This window comes from Podarcis melisellensis, assembly GCF_964234715.1.
Source record: "Podarcis melisellensis genome assembly, chromosome: Z".
NCBI classification, from domain to species: domain Eukaryota; kingdom Metazoa; phylum Chordata; class Lepidosauria; order Squamata; family Lacertidae; genus Podarcis; species Podarcis melisellensis.
The window spans coordinates 23,250,738-23,272,611 of record NC_138547.1 but is presented as its reverse complement, the minus strand read 5'-3'; the positions used below and the strand labels follow the sequence as shown (position 1 = coordinate 23,272,611).

The 21,874-nt window shown below is 43.6% G+C and overlaps 1 protein-coding gene across 3 annotated transcripts in view; it reads left to right on the top strand.

The window, feature by feature from the left end:
* ARHGEF9 (Cdc42 guanine nucleotide exchange factor 9) overlaps positions 1-21,874 on the top strand; it is a 279,050-nt gene that overhangs the window by 58,544 nt on the left and 198,632 nt on the right. For all 3 annotated transcript variants that reach the window (XM_081897311.1, XM_081897309.1, XM_081897312.1), the window contains exons 2-3: positions 4,553-6,843; positions 17,521-17,668. In XM_081897311.1, coding sequence (XP_081753437.1) covers positions 4,624-6,843; positions 17,521-17,668 — 2,368 coding nt within the window. In that variant the 5' untranslated portion in view covers positions 4,553-4,623. The remainder of the gene's footprint in view (positions 1-4,552; positions 6,844-17,520; positions 17,669-21,874) is intronic.

Here is a 21,874-nt window from a genome sequence, read left to right as displayed (position 1 = left end):
CTTCATTTCCTTTAGGGACTTGGTACTGGGATATCTTTTCATTTGGCCTTCTAGAATACCAGGGTTTTCTTCAACAGACATAACAATCACTGTTTGACTCCTAGCACCCTGCCCTGCAAAGAAACCGATATAAAAGAGGTAGCTATGATGAGCCTGTTGCATGAAGAAGAATCCCATGGCACCTTAAAGATTAACCACTTGTATTATGGCGTCAGCTGATGTTGTGAGGTCCCAAATTCCGAGTTGATCAATGACCTGAGTTGTTACATAAGCTGCTGTATCTGATGTATGCAAGGAATTGGGTGGTAGCTTAGTAGAGCATCTGCTTTGCACACAGAAATGCCCAGGTTCAATCTCTGCAGCTCCAGGTACAACTGGGAATGTCCTCATCTAAAACACTGGACAGCCATGGCATCAGTCAATTAAGCCTCCTTCTGGTGATCCTATGAGCTCCCCAGATCAAATGAGCCTTTGATTCTGCTGTGCCAGGTAATGTGGCTCATTTGCTAGAGACAGCAAATATATTTCTAGGATACTTAACATCCTGCTAGCACCTCCTAACGGAATACAGTGGTACCTTGGGTTACATACGCTTTAGGTTACATACACTTCAGGTTACAGACTCAGCTAACCCAGGAATAGTACCTCGGGTTAAGAACTTTGCTTCAGGATGAGAACAGAAATCGTGCTCCGGCGACGCGGCGGCAGCAGGAGGTCCCATTAGCTAAAGTGGTGCTTCCGGTTAAGAACAGTTTCAGGTTAAGAACGGACCTCTGGAACAAATTAAGTACTTAACCCGAGGTACCACTGCACAGCCTCCTTCACCTCTGTAGTTGTTTACAGCAGCATCACAGGGACCAGCAAGGCTGCATTGGCCCAAGCGTACCCCTCATGCCTGCTCTGGGTTAACCAGAAGCACAGTTGGGCCAAGCACAGTTTGGTGCAGCTATAAAGGTGAGGTGAGTGACTGATAGGGATGGATGAATCTGTCCACTTTGGTTCTTCTCAATTTCTCATTTTCCCAGTTCTCCATATTTCTACAGCAATTTGTGATTTTTTAAAATTTAAAAATATCATTCGCATACCACTGTGGATTTAACTAATTATACACATTTTTGTAAGCAGTTTTAACTAATGCACGTGTTTTTGCAAGCCACTCCCCCTAATACAATGCATTTCTTTCCTCTCTTCCTTCCTATTACCCTTGCCTTCTGCTATGCAAAGTGAGGTGATTGTTCAGGGCTTTCGTAAGAGATCTATTTTGGCATACTTCTCCCTGTGCAATCAACACTGCACAACAGAGAGCATTGTGGACTGTGTTTGCAGGTGCCTCCCCTTCCCTTCAAGCCCAGGACTCTCAGAACTTAGCCTGCCACTATCTCCACACTGCCAGGCACAGAAAACACACAGCAAGGCTCTCACTGGTTACTTGCCCCAGTTGCATTGAAGAAGCTGTACCATGAAAGAGATATTCCTGTCGCTATATGACAAACATCTGTTTCCTCCTATTTTTTGAATGCAGCATATACTGGCGGAAATGCTGGGGGGCTTTCTTTCCTTTTCTGGGCAGGGGGAAGTTGTATGCCCTGGATCTAAAGAATGTTTGGAGCAGAGAGGTTTCTCTTGAGGGTTGTATGATTGTTACTCAGTTTCTCTCTCCCCCCGCCTTCTCTTTTTATCTTCCTGGAGAGGAACGGATATGAGTACTGTACGTTGAAGCCAGGCGGAACTTCCTTAGCTTGCTTTGGCACCTTTGGGAAAGTGCAACTCTCTGTGCTTAATGTTATGTGCTCTTCATGTCCAACAAAGCAATGGCCCAAATGCTCCATTCTCTTGCCTTTTTCTCTTTTGTAGCAGTATCAATGAAGGGGACCATTTGCCCCAGGATTCATTGTGGCTTATTTTATAATCTATAACTAGTTCTCAAAGACAATTGATCTCAAAAAATGCAATCACTGCCCACAGTACGTTTCCAATCACAATTCAAAGTGTTGGTGCTGACCTTCAAAACCCAAACGGCCTTGGCCCAGTATACCTTAAGGAGCATCTCCACCGCCATCATTCTGCCCAGGCACTGAGGTCCAGCTCTGAGGGCCTGCTGGCAGTTCCCTCATTGCGAGAAGTGAGTTTACAGGGAGCCAGGCAGAGGGCCTTCTCGTTAGTGGTGCCCGCCCTGTTGAACACCCTCTTGTCAGAATTCAAGGAAATAGGCAACTATCCGACTTAGAAGACATCTGAAGTCAGCCCTGTTTAGGGAAAGTTTTAACATTTGAAGTTTTGTTTTGTTTTTAATGTTCTGTTGAAAGCCGCCCAGAGTGGCTGGGGAAACCCAGCCAGATGGGTGAGGTAGAATTTAATAATAATAATAATAATAATAATAATAATAATAATAAGAAGAAGAAGAAGAAGAAGAAGAAGAAGAAGAAGAAGCACTATGCTGTTGCTGGTACAAAGAGACACCTCATAGAGAGAGATGCCTGGTATTTATTTCATATTTTTTAAAGTTGAAAGGGTCTGCCTGTTGTGTACAGTAATCTTAGGTACTGGCACAAATGTCACTGTCTATCTCTTTCTCCTCCTCCTCCTCCTCCTAAAAATCATTCTAAACTCTTCTTACAAACTAGTGATTGGCTGGAAGTTCAGGGTTCTTTTGAATCAATTCCAGAACTGATAAGCAAAAGGGAAATCTCCTAGCACTGTCCCTTTGCTTATGGAAGACTTGAGTATGCTGAGAGCCTCAAGGTGGTGGTGGGTGGAGACTTGGCACCACAAAGGCTACCGTAGCTTGCTGTTGGCTTGAAGGCACTTGGCACTCCCACACTCCTGTGGGTACCACCCAGCCAGGATCTGGCCCTGTTGCAACTTGTTCTCTTTAGATGGAAAGAACAAGCCTGATGTACTTTCTTATTGTTATGAAACATAAACATCCTGTTTGAATGGATGCTTCCTTTTCAGTTCATCCCTCCTTTTCTCTCCACTTGAGCTCTATGAAAAGCCCAGCCATTCATAAATTGGCAAGGATCAAAAATGGAGGAAAATCAAAGCATTGGCCTCTTATGCACTTTCGTCTCCCTGTAGGGATATGTACACACAAATACACATTGCAAGAGGCCTCAGGAGAAGGAGTGCCTAGCTGTTGCCAAAGCTTTGCAAGGAGTGCATTTATCTTCGTAAAAGGGCCATTTTTCATGTTCATATTTTCTGACTTCATCAAACCAAGGCATACATGGTCTACAAATTTTGTGTCTGCCTTAAAAACTGGGCACAATTTTAGATCTTAAGTCTGCAGGCTTAAGTCTCTTATTTTTTGCTAAGTGATTAGATGCGGGTGCTGCATGTAAGATGCTACATAGACAGGAGGCTGCGTCAAAATGGAGCTCCCCGAAATCTGGCTCCAGCACCTTCTCTTGAATCCAGCTAAGTCATATGCAGGGTGGACTCATTGAAATTAATGCACCTAAATTAGTCACATTCATTAATGTCAATGGGTCTTCTCTGAATGTGTCTAGTCAACCTCTTTCCTCCTGCAATACCAGGCCTCTATCTCCAGTGCACACATGTGCTTCCAGTGCACCACCAAGACTTCACTACACATCTGTTTGAGCAGTTTGTCAACTGACTGCACTACACATCTGTTTGTGGGGTCTGAACTGAACCTTGTGACCAGTGGTTCTTATTTTATTTCTTTTGGGACTAGGTTTGCTCTTGCCCCATAAATGTGCCGGTTCCTCTTTGTTTCCTGTCCCCAATATCCTCCACCATGCACCCACCCCTGATGTTGACACTGGGGGCCAAACTAGATGTGATATTTGTTATGTGGCTGGCTTTAAATGATTTATTTTTTCTTTCACAAATGGGTGGAATGAAGGGGAAGCTAAGCCAACTCGGGACCATGGGAGGGGAAACAACTTATTCCCATTGTTTCTACTGCAGTCCCAGTTGGAATTGCTCCCCATACACCAGCTAATTGGAGGAAAGCCCCCTTTGGTGCTGTTGGAAACTTTCTCCTCATTGCAAATAGGTGCCAGGCAGGGGTGGGGATAAGGATTCAAGTTCCCCTCCCCAATGTCACAGTCCTGATCCAGATCAGGAGGGCTTTATACTGTCTACTCATTAAAAAAAATAAAAAATCAGCCACGCAAGGCCAAACCACAGGACCAAGTTACCTGGAATGCACTTCCAGTTTCACAATGGAGATAATGTGTGTTTTATAGCTTTAGGTGTAGCAGTTGAGGTCAATATTGTTCCTTATTCACTCCTTGACAGCATGTATGTTCAGCAGTACTGGAAACAAACAGAAATGTTTGTTTTAGATAGAATATGTCTGTGATTTATTAATAAATGTATTCAAAGGCATTACTTACTCAACTTATAGAAAGTTTTTACATTTTTGTGTCTGTGTGTTTTGGGAATTTCTGTGAGTGGTCTGCAAATTAGTCCTTGTAATGATCCAGCTGTTAGATGCCATTTCCAGAAATTCCTTTCTCTGGCTTTCTTTTTTTTTAAAAAGGCACAGAAACTAATTCAATTGTTTTCTGTTTACCCCCTTAAGCTCTGCAGAACGTAAGCATCTGGTGGTGATGGAGCTGTGACATTCGGACATTGGATTTGTCAGCTGGAAGTATGGAAATCGTCGACAGCTGCCAACATGGTTGCTCTAGGCCAGTTCCAAATGGATATGGAAACAAGATTTTTCAAACTAATCAAAAGGAAAGATCCAGTGATTTTAAGCATTCTAATTCTTGTGATTTCAATGATGATGAAAAGGAGGATGGAGCCAAGCATAAGAAGAAGAGCAAGGGCAGTCGGCTTTGGAATTTTGTCAACCTCAAGAAAGCATCCTCCATGAATTCCAAGAGACCTCAGTCCATGATCCTCTTTGGAGATAATACGGAGATCTTGGAGCAAAATCGTAAGATGTCCTTAATGGAAAGGGTGAGGTCTTTCAAGAAGCTAAGATCGTCTGGTATGGCTAAGAATATGTCCAAAACCAAGGCTGTCATTATATCTGTGGAAACTCAGGAAGATCTTGAGCAAAAAGCACTTCACCGAATTAAGAAGCTAAGTAACAATCAGCGTCCATACCGCCATTCCTATGCAGGTCATATTGAGGATTTGGATTCTTCTTTTGAAGATGTTGAGGTGAATAGCTGCGTGCTAGATATTGCTGCCAGTGAAATTAAATGGCACAAGAATTTTGGCACTGAAATAAACAGCGACAGTACTGATAATGACTGTCACAAAATGCCATCGGCTCAGAGGTGCATGGCTCTAGAATGTGAGAATTCTCAGGAATCTGGTGTTGCACAAGGGGACTCTCAAAGGAGATGTTCTGCAGCTGCTTCTGAAACTAAAAAAGGAAGAAGTTCTGGGGTCTGGAGTTACATCAAAGGGATTTCATTGACAAGCAAGGACAGTGAAAAGCTGCCCGACATAAGCAGGGAACCTAATTTTCAGGACATGGGAAATGCAACAGATGATCCCACTTCTTATTTTGACTTTGATGTGGGATGCGAAGAGAGTGTTGGCCAGTCTCAAAGGGTTAAGGGCAGCCACTTTGGTGGGGTTCTTCGATTCTTCAACAGCTTTGCTAGGAAATGGCGGGGCTCTTCGAAAGAACAAAGGCCAAACTCCAGTTCCAGACGCCAAAGGCAGGAATCAACTCCTCACCAGGAGCCTCTAGTCATCATAAATGATAAAGCCAGCAGTTTCTCTTCCCCAGGATTGTCTCCAGATTCCGGAATCTGGGATAACCGTAGTTCAAAAAGTTCCGCTGGTAAAGGGCCACCCCAGGAAAGCACAGATGCCGAGAATTCCCACGAAGTCTTCAGTGAGAATAGCAGTTTCAATGAAGTTTCACCCCCTGCCATAAGTTTGCCAGCTTTTTGCCAAACAGGCTTTCTCAGTGACTGTTCATTTCTTGATGTGCATGGTCTTTCTATGGATGTGCCACAGGTTCAAGAGCCACTTCTCGATAAAGTAGACAACTGGGGCTTAAGCGCTGCTCCAGTAGACACCTGGGTATTAGAGTCTTGGGTAGAAGGCAATACTGAACACTCTGCTGATACCCCAGTGGACCCCAAGAGCTTGGATATTAGTGATTTAAAGACTCAGGATTTGACTAAGATGGATGTTAGGGATATCAAAAATGCCTCTCTGAATTATGAAGGGTTTTGCAACACTGAGCTGGATTTGGAGGTTTTTTGTAAAACTGATGAGGGTACACTGGGCCTAAGCATTGTATCAGAGGGTGTCAACGCTGTACCAAGTAGTGTTGTTGATGCTCCAGATCTGGCTTGTCCTGTAGTAGATGCTAGAGCTCTCCATAGGACTGCAGCAGATGCAGAGCACCTGGTCAGAATTTCACGAATTAACCCAGACCTAGAGCTGATGACACCAGCAGATATCACAGATGCTGGGACTATATTAGCACATAGCCAGATCCAGGAGAGTGTTCCAATGGATGGACAGCCCTTGGCTACTGTGCAAGCAGACAGCCAGGATTTAGCAAGGACTCGAGTAGATGCCCATAATTCAGAAAGTTATCCTGTGGATACTGAGAACATTAGCACTACTCTGTCCGCTACTCAAGGTTTGTGCAGCATCTTGGAGGATGTTCACAACCCTTCTGCATCTGCTTCTTTATGCTGCCAAAGCTACAGCCAGCAAGTGCCAGATCGGGAGAATTTTCCCATCAAAATGAACGGAGACACCTTTCAATTACATCCGGATCCGGTGAGGAAAGCTCGCAAAGTGCAACGCCCTGAATGCAGGGGAGTTCGTCATCCAGTTCAGATGAGTGTGTGTACAATTGTCCCCTTCGCTGAATTCAACAGTGCAAAGGTAGTATCTTGCTCCAATTACGCAGTATGTCAAATAAATCTCGTTTATTGCCTCTTCCCCTATTCCTTCTATTCTTAAAGCAAAGCTATGTGTGCACAATGTGCTAATTGCAGATGTTTCGAATTCTGTGATCAGAAAAGCTGCATTCTGCAACCCGTAATAATTTTTTGTTCGTCCTTTTTTGTTATAATATTCTTTTCCTGCTAGTCAGGAAATTTCTATGGGTTGCAGACACCAAACACTTTGCCAAACTGCCCTATTTGCATAGTGATTGATTACAAGGGACACTCAGACCCAACAGTGTAATACACTAGAACAATCTTTCCTCAACCTGATACCCTCCAGATGTTTTGGACTACAACTCCCATCAGTCTATCTAGCATGTTAGTGCTGGCTGGGACTGATGAGAGTTGTAGCCCAAAACATCTGGAGGGCGCCTGGTTGGCAAAGGCAGTACTGAAAAAACTGACTTTAAAAAGGCAAACACTAAACACAGTTGCAAAGGAGCTATTGGTCACCAGTGGCAAGTGTGCTGCAGGAATTTTGCACCTTGATGTGTATTTGGTATTTTTTTTAATTGCATTATCTTTCTGTCTATCTATTCTCAATCTAGTTACAGGTAGGTAGCCGTGTTGGTCTGCTGTAGTCGAAAGAAAATAAAAAAAAATTCCTTCCAATAGCACCTTAGAGACCAACTAAGTTTATTATTGGTATGACAGAGCTTATTTATCTGTAGTTCTTTCTGTGGATTTTCTCTCTTGATAGAGGACATATCTTTTCAGTTATGCCTGTCTGTTCCTGACAACGTGCTAGGCCTCTATTTTGTGCAAACACCCTTTCGTTTGTTCCAATTGAAATGTACAGAACATTTCAAGTAGAGAGTACTGACATTTTCTTGGCAATTTGGGGTCATCTGTGGAGGATACCTGCCAGCAGGGTCTGAGGAGCACACACCCCCTTTTAAATCCACCCCCTTTCCCTCCGCTTTCCTTGCCACTTAAATGAAATTGGGCACAGCACAGGACAGATGCACAGGCATAAATGCCAGGTTGCACTGTGCTGACCTCCTTGCTGCCTCACCCTTCACCCTTCTGGTAAGGCACCCACCCGCAGGGAAGCTAGCGCATTGACCTGAGTTGCCATTTTTGTCTGGGTGATGTGAAAGCACTCAAAGGTTTCCCAACAAAAGTTGTCACATGTAATTGGCAGTTGCTCTCTGTTGCGGGTTAATCCCCTAAATTTGACAACTAGCAGGGAGTTAGCGTGGCTGAATCCCTGTAATCTTACCGTTCAACTCTATCACTGCATTTCCATGATTTCCACAGGGCAGGCCTGTGAATGTGTGCATAATACGTGCATGGTTTGTGCTTTTCTCTCTCATCTGGTTGGCTTGCCAGAGTTTACAGGGGGGGAAAGCGCTCCCAGACCAGCGAATGGGCTGACACAATACAACAGGAACCTCCTCCCCCGAAAAAGCCCAACAAGCACGGGGATCAAGCTGATAAGAGCAACCTGTTGACTCCTGGGCCTTCCGGCCTCAAGCATTCAGGAGCCTCTTGCTATTTTTGGCCAGAGGAACATCAAGAGCAAAAGGGATACAAAAATATCCCTCCCTGGCCTTTAACAATCCATTTTTGCATTCTCAGATAAAGTGATGTCTAGAGAATTAGAAAAACAGATATAGTTCAGTGGCGTTCTAATTAGGGAAGAGGGCAGAATAGCTGTCAACTGGCTTCCATGTTTGGGAGAAGGGGTGGCATCAGGCACCAGACTTAAAAATGCTGCAGAGAAAAAGCCTCTTGGAATGTTTATACTAATCGGCCTTTTGGCTGCTGTTCTTCCCACAAAGATTTGATGGCTAGGGAAACTTCTTCAGGAAACTGGCTTGAAGCACAGGACTGTATATAGCGATGGGCAAACCTTGTTAATTTCTCTTTCTCAGTTTCTTGTCTAAATCAAACCTTAAATTCAGCCTGCCACATTTCCACATTGATTTGCAATTAAAAAAATTAAGTCTGAGGGAATTTCTGTGTAGTTTCATGTACCTTTTTACCTAATACATGCATTTTTGCAAGCAATGTCCCCTAATAGAAAGCATTTTTGGACATTATTTATATCAATGTGAGCATTTTGTGTGTGTGTGCATTTCCCCTAATACATTGGTGGGGGTGGGTGGGTTGTACAATATTTTTGCTTGGATAACTATATTGCAAAATTCAAAGAAGTCTGAAATTCAAAGGATAGCAGCATTTCAGATGACACTTTGCAGAGGCAGCCAACTTGGTTCCCTCCAGCTGTTATGTATTACAACTCCCATAATCCCTGACCAGTGGCCCTGCCAGCTGGGGCTGATGGGAACTGGAGTCTAAAAATATTTGGATGGTTCCATGTTGGCTACCCCTGTTTTGGTTTAGCAAGTGCAAATTAAATAGCTTCATATTAAAATGTCAAATGAATGGATATCTCACCCATTCTTACCTGTATTTACATTAGCCTGGAATTGTGACTTACTAGGTGCTCAGCACAGTAGCTTATTAAAGTGGCCTTCCTTTTGTTGCTGGGTGTGGAGTAGGAAACTGCATGTTCAATGACTTGGATTGGAAAGGTGAAATTGTTAGTGGAAGAATGATGGAGGAGGAGAAGGGGCTACTAAATCCTTAATTTACATGCTAATTGTTTCCTTAAAATCCCCCTCTGCTGCTTTTCACCTGGTGAAAGAAAATATATATGGCTCAGGACCCCAGTATGTTAAGGACTTCATCTTCGCACATGAACTTACTTGGATCTTGCAGTTGCCATCTGAGGCCTATTCTCGTGCACAGTTCCCTTGAAGGGGTGGTGTGCAGTGTGGCAACAAGAAGGAGTCTTTTCAGTGGTGGCTCCCCAATTATGGAACGCTGTCCTCAGGGAGGTGAGGCTGGAACCATTATTTTCAACTTTTAGGTGCTAGGTGAGGATGTTCCACTTTATCCAGGCATTTGATTTTTAATAGTAACCATATGGTATAATGATGCCTGGCTTGAAGTTGTGTTCAACTGTTTTATATGGTGAAGTAGGACTTCTCCTTTTTGTAATAATATTGCAGGATGAGCTCCTTTAGTAAATAATGTTTAAACTTTTGTATTTGCATTTCTTTCTTTCTTTTACAATTGTAAGTCACTTATGTAGTAGTAGTGGTAGTAGTAGTAATAATACCCACTCCATCTGGCTTGGTTTCCCCAGCCACTCTGGGCAGCTTACAACACATTAAAAATGGTAGAAAAAATGTAGTAAGTAACATGCTGTTAAACTTTTAAAAAGATATATTGATACTTTGCTTTTTCCACATTTAAATTAGGTCTTGTTACCCAATTACTGAAACCATTGGCTCTTTGTCTGTAGGCTAACTCAGTAATGAACATCCAGCTACTGCATAATGCTAGCAGAGTTAGAGAAAATCTGAACTAGTTGCTGCTTATGTGGGCTTTTGCTTTGCGTTTTTGGTTTTGCATTTTTACTGTCCAGCCCTGTTCATATGTAGTAATCCCAGTCTGATAAACCATGGTTTATCAGACTAAAAATGAATCCTCCCTTCTTTTGTGCACATTGATGCAATATTGTTCGTGTTTGTTATACCATGGTTTCCTATTAGTATCTGAATCAGGAAATCCTAGTTTCAGCTCTGACTACAAGTAAGGATTGCAAGTTGCTGTTTCATGATTGTAGACAGAATTTAAACCACACTTTCCCCGTTTAGACATAATGGAAAACTGCTTTGACAAATCGTAGAAGAATTGTTTTAGGAAGGCTTGCTTAAAAAAGAGGAAACACATCCCTTAAAAAAGACAAGAGATGACCCAGATTTGTGTAGATTTGACCCAGATTTGAGGACCCAATGTGGTGTAGTGGTTAGAGTGCTGGACTACAACCTGGGAGACAAGTGTTCTAGCCCCCACTCAGCTGTGAAGCTCACTGGGTGAGCTTGGGTCAGTCACTGTCTCTTAGCCTAGCCTACCTCACAGGGATGCTGTGAGGATAAAATGGGGAGAGGAAAAGCTGTGTCCACACTGAGCTCTGTGGAAGAAAAAAAGGTGGAATAGAAATATAATAAATAAGCAAAGAAACAAATAATAAAAATTGCACAGTAATTTTATAATTACTGCAGTTGCACATTTAAAAAATAATTACTAATAATCAGCAGCAGACAGAATAATAGGTTGCTTCCATGCACCAGACTTCTAGTTGGTCGCACTGCTGTTGCTTCTAACCCAGAGGTAGATGGGGAGGGGTAAGGCAGCGATGAGGTTGCTATGGAGCAAACACACCAGACTGGCTCTGCCGGTGCATCTGCACTGCCTTGACTTTAGGGATGGGTGAGAAATTTGGTTCAGTTCACACTGAAAGGTAAACCTTCCTAATTTGCACTTTCTGAAAAAATACACAAACTGACATTTGAAATTCACATTTTCTCCAAATCTTGCAGTTCTCCAGACAAGTAATCAGTGCCAAAATATGCATGCTTAGGGTAAAGTGTGCTTTAAAAGGGGTACATTTAGTGGAAACAACATACATATGTGAATTATGTTAAGGCAAATGTAAATATTCGGGGAAATATGCTTTGCAAAAATGTGTGTATTAGGCAGCATTGCATACAAAAATGTGTACATCACGAGAATTTCACACTAAAATGCTGCGTAAATTTCACAAGGACTTTTTTTAAAAAAATTGCAAACTGATGTGGCAAACTGAACTTAATATTGGAAAAATGAGAAACCGGGAGAAAGGGAAATTGACAGATTCTCCCACTCTTTCTTTTCAGCAATGACCCTGGTCTAGTTTGCATTCCTACAGCTTCTTCTCTGATGTGAGAGGGAGGGTGCCAGTACAAAGAAGGAATGTGGTGTCACAGAATGACCTGGTGCTGGCTATCTCCTCCCAACCCTGTGCTCATTTGGCAAGGCAATTGCAGTGCAGTGTGCTCTAAGAGCCAAAGAACATCTTACTTTATTGGTGTGAGTGCAATCAATGGGCTTCACTTTGAAGTTTAATCTCAGCTTTCAGAGAGGGGAAAACATCAGGATCAGGCTTGTGGTATGTGGGAGAGTTTTGAAAAATACTTTGCCTTCCTTCTCCAGTCCAGATGAAAATTATCTGCCCATAAGCTTCATTCTAGCTTTGAGGGGGAATCTCCCATTCATGCTTTCTGGTGTGGATGTGGGTATGTCATCAAGACCACAGGCAAGTGGGGGAAAGGGTTAATCATCCATGCAGCACAGTCCTGATTTCTTCCATACATGCACAGCTGCAATTAAAACTTTAAAAATAAAGCAGGTTAATTACATTCAGAAAATTAAAATGACACCTAGTTTGGAACTAAATTGTGCAGTTTGGTGTCTTGTCCAACACATGCAGACAGACAACTTTTATTTGTACTTAAGGAAGATATACTTATTCAGGCAAGGAGTTGTAGAGGTTCGGCAGCAGACGCAGTGCTCAGGAGTCACAATGCAGGAGTTCAAGAGCAGGGCAAGAAGTTCAGAGCTGTATGGAAGTGATGAAGTTATCCCAACAAGTTTTCCTGCACCTCTTGGCAGCATTTAAAGGCAGGATCTGGGATGCTCACTCATGAGACTCTCTCACCTTATGGGAATGTTGAAGCTGTTGAATGCACTCCTTCAGAGTGGGTCTGGGTCCCATCTGCAAAGGTAGCACCTAGTTCTAGGTGGCAAGGCTGAGCCCTCCTACTCAGGTTCCCCCCTCGGCTTATCAAACCCCTCCTCTGCTTCCCCTGAGGGGAGAGAGCTCTACACTAAGGTTACCAGATTTTTTTCAAAGAATCTGGGGACACTTTTTTTTTTGAAAAGAGTAAAAAAAGTATTATTTTTTTTAAAATGAAGAAGTAATATCTTCTCTTCTGTGGTCTCCTCTGTCGCGTGGCCTTCCTCTGGACCCCGGCCTGCTCTTTTGGAGTGCTAGCCACCGTGGAGTAGGCTCGGGTTGGACCTGGGGTTAGCCACGTGTCCTTGCCCTCCCGGTGCTCTCCTACCTCCCCTCCTTAGCAGCAGCCATGCAGCAAGGTAGGGGCTCCTCTCTTTTTTTCTCCTTCCTCTTTCTCTCTTCCTTCTTCTCCTCTTCTCCTCCTTCTCCCTGTGTTGGCTCCAGGGTGTGTCAGCGGTTTCCCTGGTTGACACGCCAGGTGTCCCTGGTTTCCCCTCGACAGTGGCAGTGGCAGCCTCAGCAACCTGGAGCCTGCCCGGTAGTGCATTTGGCTCTGGCTGGCTTCAGGAGCTGCTTGCTCCCGCAGTGCCTGCCATTTTGCCTCACTGTAAGTCCCCATATGATGTGTCTTCTGCCGTTGAACCAATCACGCAACATTCATTCCTTACTAATAAATCTACAACACTTAAAATATAAATCTGGGGACATTAAATGAAACCTGGGGACATTCCTGGGACGGATTTTGTCTGGGGACAGATTTGTAAATCTGGGGACTGTCCCCGAGAAACGAGGATGTCTGGTAACCATATTCTACACCCCCTTCCAAAATGAATGACGTTGGGATGGAAAGAGGAGCTCTCCCTTCTCCAGCCCAGGTTCCCACCATTCAGCAACCCTCCTCTGTTTCTCCCTCTTCCTATGTCAGAACTTGCAAGTTCAAGCCCAACAACACTATGGGGCTCATGACACTCAGTTGTTTTTTGACACTGACCCTCTCTATCCTTTCTATTGAGCCTCAAGCAATGCTTAAATAGTCAACATTTTAAAGATTTTCAATATTCTGCTATTGCTTTGTAAAGAAGATGGTCGGCTCTCCTTCCCTGGAGTTTTCTAAAGAGAAGTCAGATGGCCATCTGTCAGGGATTCTTTAGCTGTGATTGTAGCGGGTTGGACTAGATGATCCTTGGGACTCCTTCCAACTCTAGATTCTATGATTGTATGGCAACGTTAAGCTTCCCAATGGCAGGTTTGCCCAGGAGGAAATGGATTCCAACAGCTTGATGCAAAGAATGCTGGGGAAAGGCTCTCACATAAAATCAGGTACATGTAGAGAATTATTTTTACTCTCACTGAGCCTTCAATCTAATGCATCTATATCTCTCATAGTTAAGTAAAGTTAAAAATACAGACAACTTTTTTCATTGTACCGTAATCTTTTAGTGCCCTCTACAGGCTGATGGTCAAATGAGGATTTTTGTTTTTAGGGATCTTGGAAGTATAATTTTCCCAATCAGTTGGGTGAGATTGTTTTTAATATATTTAAATAAAATACGAGATAGAGTCTGGTTCAGATCTGATCTGTGCTGGAGAAGAATTTCAGGGCATGTAAAGCTCACTGCTCATTTGAGGTACTAGGGCAGAGCTTTCCAAACTGTATGCTGCAACAGATTACTGTTGCTCCCCCAAACTCCTCCCGGGGGAGGAAAGGGGTTAGTTTAACCTCCAGTTTTCTAGCAAAACTGAATTACTGTGTTGCAAAATGATGCATGTCTAAAAAGTGTGTCACCATCATGAAAAGTTTGGAAAGCTTTGTGAAGTGTGCAGAAAAATGGAAATATTATACAGAACTATAGCATATTAGGCAAAATTGCTCTGCAGATATGTTTGTGTTCAGCAAAATCATAAATGTATGTATTAGGAGAAAGTCACACTAATCCTGGTTTCTTTTCACAAGGACATTAAAAATAAAAGAATCACAGACTGATGTGGGACTGTGAAGAACTAGACTTAAAACTGGAAAAATGAGAAACCCAGGGAACCTGAAATCAACGTATTTCCTGATCTCTAGTTTCATGTTTAAGGTTCAGCTCCACCTTGAAGAAACACTTCTCATTTTATTTTTACAGACACCACTGAGCATTCAATCTTATACATCATTTCTTGCTCACAGACCCTGTTTGATGATAAGGATTGCTGTGTAATCTGATTGCAATCACTGTGATAAGAAATTAAAGGATCATGCTAAACATTCAGCACCGACAGATTCCAGCTGGTTTTGCTTCTTAGCAAGGCATTTTCTCCAAGTTTGAAATCCCAGGAACAGTAGCATGTTTGGTGCAATGACCTTGAATGTGGATCCTGTCGTGGCTGTTGCTTTGGCTTCCAATCACATCTTCTCTGCTCAACTCCCAGTGCATACAAATAAGGCACTTTCCCATTTGCTTCTGTTCACTGAAATTTCCGCAAAGTTCCTGACTCCCACATTATTTACCGCGCCTGAAGAGTGGCATTGATTGACAGCGGAGCAGGCTCAGACACAGGCTTTAGGATTGATTAGTTAGCACTGCATCAATCTACTCCGCTGTATTTGTGTCTTCTTTAATGTAATAGTATATTGGCAGCAACAGTTGGCCATAACAGAATTTTCAGTCATTAAACCTCACGTCAGCCTACTGTATTGGAAAACTGACAAGAACTGGTGAATAAAAATAGGTAGGGAAGCTATTCTAAGGGTATGAATGATTTGTGGTTAATAAACCACTTCTGAATTTCAACAAAGGCTGGCTTTCCTTTTGTTCTGTTTGATTTTGGAGGTTTGGTCTTTCTAAAACAATTATTATAGGTCTTCCAAGCTTGTTACAGAGAATTGCATAATGGCATCCGTAATTCTGTAGCCCACCAACATGGTAGCAATCTCCTATGGTTTTTCAGACATTGGGTGACCCTTCTCCCCTGCTGTTCATGTAGTCCAGGGCAAGAGGAGGGAAGGAAGATTACTGAGTTCATGGTGGGCTGGTGACCTGTTCTTGGTTGGGTGGGTCACATGATGTTCAGATGTAGTGATACCATGTTGGACTTGGCTTAAAGTCCCACCCAACTGCATCTCTCATTGAGTAACCTTCAGGCCACCCTAGGCTACCTTCAGAATTGTTTTGTGGGTAAAAGAGGGGCAATTCCCCTTGTATACTGTATTGAGCTTCTAGGAGGGCACGTGGTTTACAAGTGTAATATATATTCACTTTCCCCAGATTGACCAAAGGGAGGGATCATTCATTCAGTGGAGTCTCTTGTTTCTCAATCAATAAAAAATTTGTTTTAAATAACTTGTCCCTCACCAGAGTAGGTAATGCACTTATGCCATCAATCATCTTTTGCAGCTATTGCCCCTATGAGGCCTGCTGCTTTCTGTGGTAGGGATGATGGGCAAGCTTGAGAAAGAAGAGTCTGCTGGAAAGAGAGGAAGACTGTGCAGAACCCTGAATGCTGGTTCAGTGCTGCTTTTATAATGGAAATGAAGTCTTGCTTTCTGCATTCTTACTTTGAGAGGTTTGGAAGGCTGCTGGATCTAAGAGGTTTTTAAAAGGCTTCAAGTGTTTCTAAGGAACTTGGGGAGGAGGGAGCCAAGAAGGTAAGAGCTTATGCCTGCTGCAATGAGGAGTGGAGCCTTAAAGGGCATAAAGCTTAGAGACGACAGCGTCTGACCATGCCTCATGGGTCTGGATGCAGCCTGATAGACACAGAGAGGTGGTGATGAAATAAATAGAAGCACAAAGCAGAAATCAGGCTGCCCATGCTTATTGAGCATTTTTATTTCTTTGCAGAGATATTAGATGATGTTGGCTATTTTATAAGTGCTTATCCTGAGTTCTTTTTGGAGATTTTATATGATGTTGTGCCAAAGAAACTGTTATCTCACATTTCCCAATGCATTTTCCTGTCACTTTCCTTATTGTAGAAAGTTTGATCATTGGAGGAAGTAGGTTTGTTGGAAGAATAAGGAACTGAGACAGACCAAAATCTACATATCCACCCATCCCTATTTGTATCAAGGTTGTTTTTGTGACCTGTGTGATCTCCTCTTTTTGATACTGTTTATCTGGCCTTATTATTAGACAAATGGGTAGTTATTTAGTTTATTATTTTGTTTTTTTTACTGTCAGGGAAAAGTATATTTTTACTGTTGGGGTGCTTGTGCGATTTTCCTGTCTCAGGTACCAGAGTAACTTCTCTTGACTTGGGGACTGTGGATCTTGACTTGCAGAGGTTGGGTCCTAGTGACTTCTTTGCCTCAGGCAATAAAATGTCTTGAACTGGCCCTGCAAATATAACGCAATGTAACATAAATGTGTATGTGAGAGGAGAGCACCTTATTTTTGAATGTGGCTAGGTTCTGACAGAGCAGAGGAACATACTGCATTTCAAAGTGTACACACAAGATGTCATGTGAGGATGCGGCAAAGATGTACATCCCAATGCACATCAGGTTGGCTTTAGTTCTCCTGTGAGTGTTCTCTGGGCAGTTCCCTGACAGCCTTCTGTAATGTGGTAAAAAGCTCACAGTGCGTAGAAATCACTCCCACGAGAGATCCTGATGGCCAGCAACTTGAATGGCTTTAAAAATGGATTGGACAAATTAATGGAGGGTAAGGATTTCAATGGCTGCTAGATGCAATGGCTGTGCTACATCTGCCATGTTCTGTATGCTGTACTATCAGAGGCTGTATCCCTTCATGTACCAGTTGCTGGGAATTGCAACTGGGGAGTGCACTGTTGCACTCAGATCCTGCTTGTGGGCTTCCCAAAAGAGTCATCTGGTTGTCCACTATGACAACAGGATGCTGGACCAGACAGCCCTTTGGCCTGATCCAGAAGGGTTCTCCTTATGTTCTTATACCTGCATTTTGATGCCTTCTTAATACTCCTGCAATTTTGGGGGAAATAATTCAACTCCCGTTTGTTTTGCTTTCCTCCCCTTCCCAGCCACTGTCCCACCCAACTCATCCATCACCAGAATCTCCACCTTTCAAACTCCTCTTGGACAGATGCCAGTCTGTGCCACTCTCCCAAAGTACCCCAATGGGGCTGGATCAGCTTGGCCGGCAGCGGAAGTTGCTGTTGAGCGCTGGTGGTAAGTAATGTTTCGCATGGACTGTTTTGAAGCAAAGTTCTTTGCTCTGAAAGGCGAGGTTGCAACGGGGGGGGGGTGTGTGCATGAGGGATGGCGGCGAGGGAACATGATAGAATGCTGTGAAATTGTGCACAGTGGAGAGAAAGTGCATTAGGGCACATTTTCCCTTCTTCTTTGGGTCATCTAAATAAATTGATAGACAGTTCTTTACACAACATTCAGTTATTCACTGCCAACAGACATGGCGTGGCTGCTAGCTTTAGAGGGTGATTTGACAAATTCACAGTGAAGTTACAAGCTGTTATAGTGATATATACCATCTCTGGTTTCAGAGGCAGCAAGGCACTGAATACCAGCTGCTGGGAGCCACAGCAGCTGAGGGCTATCATCTTTACATTGCATTTCTAGGCTTCTCAGGGGCACCTGAGTTCATCACCATGAGGATGGGAATGTTGAATGGGATGGGCCTTCTGTCTCATCCAGGCTTCACCAACACAGTGCCCTCCAGATGTTTTGGACTATAACTCCCTTCAGCCCCAGCTGTGTGAACCATAGTCTGAAACATTGGAGGGCAAGTTGGTGAAGTCTGGTCTTAATCCAGTCAGACTCCTCTTATGCCCCTTTGATCATCTTTGGAGCTAAGTCCTGGTTGAGGTACAAATGCTAAATCTCTTCCAGTCATGCCCCTGAGGTTGACGTTCTGACACTTGATTTCCATGAAAGTAAGGTTTCAAAATGGAACATGATGCTTGAAAACATGGGTCTTACTCTCCATCTCCCTCCCCATTTCCATCCTCAGAACAGCTGTATAAGGTAGGCTAGTTGGAAAGTATGTGAGTGGACTTCATAGCTGAAAGGGGACTTGAACTTAGGTCTTCCCTGGTCCAAGTGTAATGCCCCATCCCATTGATTCCCAAACTCAGAAATGAATTCATTAAAGACTGTTGTGAGCCCAAAGCTCCCATCCATAGAGGAAGTCCCACTGTTTCTCTGTATGAATCACTACTCTTGTTTTCCTCTTCAGTTGATTTCTGCTGGAAGCAAGTAATTTTGTGTCCATCAATTGGTTGTGATTGGGCCATTCATTAACTCCTGATGCAGAGATGCAGCAAAATTAACCACTCTTAGGGCTTCTGTACAGTTTCTCTTGTTCTGCTGTTTTCCCGCGGGGAAAATCCACTCTTTAGTGTTCATTTGGAGCAAACAGCAATTTGGGTTTTCCCTGGATTGTCATTTTTTCTGATCTAACACCAAAGAGCAGATTTTCCCTTGGGAAAGGAGCAGGGCAATGAGAAAACTACTCAGATCTACGGCTAGAAAGTGTGGGTCAAATGGAAAACCACTCAAACTCATGTTTTCTAGACACGGCACAAGTGAAAGTGAGGACGAGCCCTTAGACTCTAGAGAATGTTGTTTGCTGCATCTCTGTATGAGTTACTGCTCTGGGCCTGCCTCCTTTGATTAGCTTCCACTGAAGTCTGTGCATCAGACATGTTTGGATTATCATCATTCCTACTGCAGATGCAGCATAATTACCACACTTCATCTCTTCATGATTATCTGCTTTGGTTCCATTCCTTTCTAATTAGCTAACCCCAAGTTAGGCTCAATTCCTCCATATCTCTGCAATGGGTGTGTTTGCATCATTCAGTCCCTCCCAGTACAGAGTAGCAGTATTTCCCACTTTTTAGAGGAAAGCTGGAGATTGTGTCTCTGTTTAAGTTGCTTCCCTCCTCCCAATCAGGCATGCTATCAGAAACATTGGGGAGCTGTTTCTCTGAAGGTGGGTGGTTCTGGACCCTTTTGCATATTAAAAAGTGATGACTGTGAGGATGTTGAATGATGGGTGCCTCCCCTTGGAATTCAGAAAAAAAAATTGCGTTGTGCAATGGTTTGTCAATGCTGTGCTATCCACTGTCCATCTTTCTTTTATTTGTTTCTTCAACATATGCTGCTTTCAGATGTTGTGGGTCTCCAATTCCCACCAGCCCCAGCCACTGCTGGGGTTTTAGTTCAGTGAGTTCAACAGGTCCACAGGTTCCCCACCCCAGGTTTACAGCCTGCATCTCAATTTTCCCTTGTTGTGCCATTGTACTGTATTGATTTTAAGTTTCAGGATATGACTATGGAGACTTGAATTGTAATTCCTTCTCAGCACGACTGGGTGAGCCAGTTGTGCTTTCTCTCCCTCTCTCTTTTTCAGCCTAACCTACATTGCTGAGTTGTTTTGAGGATAATGTGTGTGTGTGTGTGTGTGTGTGTGTGTGTGTAATGAACCATGAACACTGCCTCGAGGTGATACAAAAAATCCTTAATAAATTAATCTCATTGAATGACTTCATTTCAGTGTATTAGTGAATTTTACTAGTCAGCTGAGTTCCTGAACAAAGATTTGAACTATGTTTTACCCATTCAAACCCACTGCTCTTTCCTTTCCTACCCACCCATTGCCGGATCCTCTAGTTTTGGGTCATAGATCTATTGCAGCCTTCCCCAAGTTTGGGACTACAACTCCCATCAGCCCTAGTGCTCAGGGGCCATGGGAGTTGTAGTCCAAAACATCTGGATGGCACCAGGTTAGGAGAGTCTGCATTACAGTGCTGCATACTCCCAGATAAATATGGCGTGCACCTATATTGTCTGGTGTAGTGGAGGAAATTTAACAAAATACAGACTGAACGTTATTGAGGAATTCATCCCAAATCCAGCTGCTTTTGGTAGGCGCTCTTCTCCCTTAAAGCGATGACAAGCCCAGGGGAGGGAGGGAGTGAACACACAAACCCCCACATGTGCAGTTTGTGATGTGCTGAAGCCACGTGCAGCCTGCTGACTCAGGAGCCTGCCTAAGCAGCAGCTGTGGACTTGCACGTGGTCTCTGCGCTTCTCTGCAGCCTCTGCTTCCCATTGTGTGTCACTTCCAAGCGAGAACAGTGTGAAAAAGGAGGATGTGGCTTTGCACCCTATCAAAAGGCAGTCGTGCCTCTCTGGAAATCTCAAAGGCTGCTCTTCTTACAGCACTAGCTAGGGGGAGCTTAATTCTTGGCTTAATTCAAATCATACCTTTTAATTTTAGAAACTTTGATTCCTCAGTAGGAATGCTTCCAGAATTCTCATCCATGTTCTCCCCCAGATTTTGGAGTTTTGAACCACAGAGCCTCAAGCTTGCTGATCAGAAGGTCAGCGGTTTGAATCCCCACAATGGGGTGAGCTCCTGTTGCTCAGTCTCTGCTCCTGCCAACCTAGCAGTTTGAAAGCACGAAGGGCAAGTAGATAAACAGGTACTCCTCCGGCAGGAAGGTAAACGGCGCTCTGGTTTGCCAGAAGCGGCTTAGTCATGCTGGCCACATGACCTGACAGCTGTACGCCTGCTCCCTCGGCCAGTAAAGCGAGATGAGCGCCGCAACCCCAGAGTCGTCCATGACTGGACCTAATGGTCAGGGGTCCCTTTACCTTTATTCTTGTTTCTGGAGTGGAACGCTGTTACATAAGGGCACAGGGAGTGGGGAAGCTTGTTGCTCTCCAGGTGTTGCTGGATTTACACCTGTCATCACTTTGGCTGGCTGTGCTGGCTGTGGCTGATGGGAATTGGAGTCCAGCAACATCAGGAGGGCCACACATTCTCCATCTCTGCATTAGAGAACCCTGCATTGTTTACCCCAATATTGTTGAAAACACCCTCTATGCACCAATTGTGCTAGCATTCTTTGTTCCTACATAGCTATTTTCCCACCCCTTCCAAGAACACAGTTTTTAAAGTACTGCTTTTAAGAAAGCCATCTTGAATAGCATGCCTATATACCTGGTTGTATCCAAGGTTCTTGGATGTGGTGCACCAATGCACAGGAGCGCAAGTGCATACTGGTCATGCAGTGAACTGACGGAACAGAAAGCAGCAAGAGACTATGCATGCCCCATTTCTGTAATTTATTTTAGAGAGTTCCTGCAGGTCAGGGGTGGCTAGTCCGTTGCACTCCAGATGATGTTGGACTTGAAACCCCCAGTAGCCCCAGGCCAGCATGGCCAATAGTAAGGAGATTGGATAATTTCTGTGTAAACTGGAGCATAAAATCCCAGTGTTCACTTTTTTATCCCATGTCCAGAATGGAAACTAATCTGACGAATATGATAGGCATTTTTGTTTGCACGCTCACTGGTTGTGTTTGTTATTAGTGAGAGTGATCTGACTTCCGGTCAAGGTGGCAACGG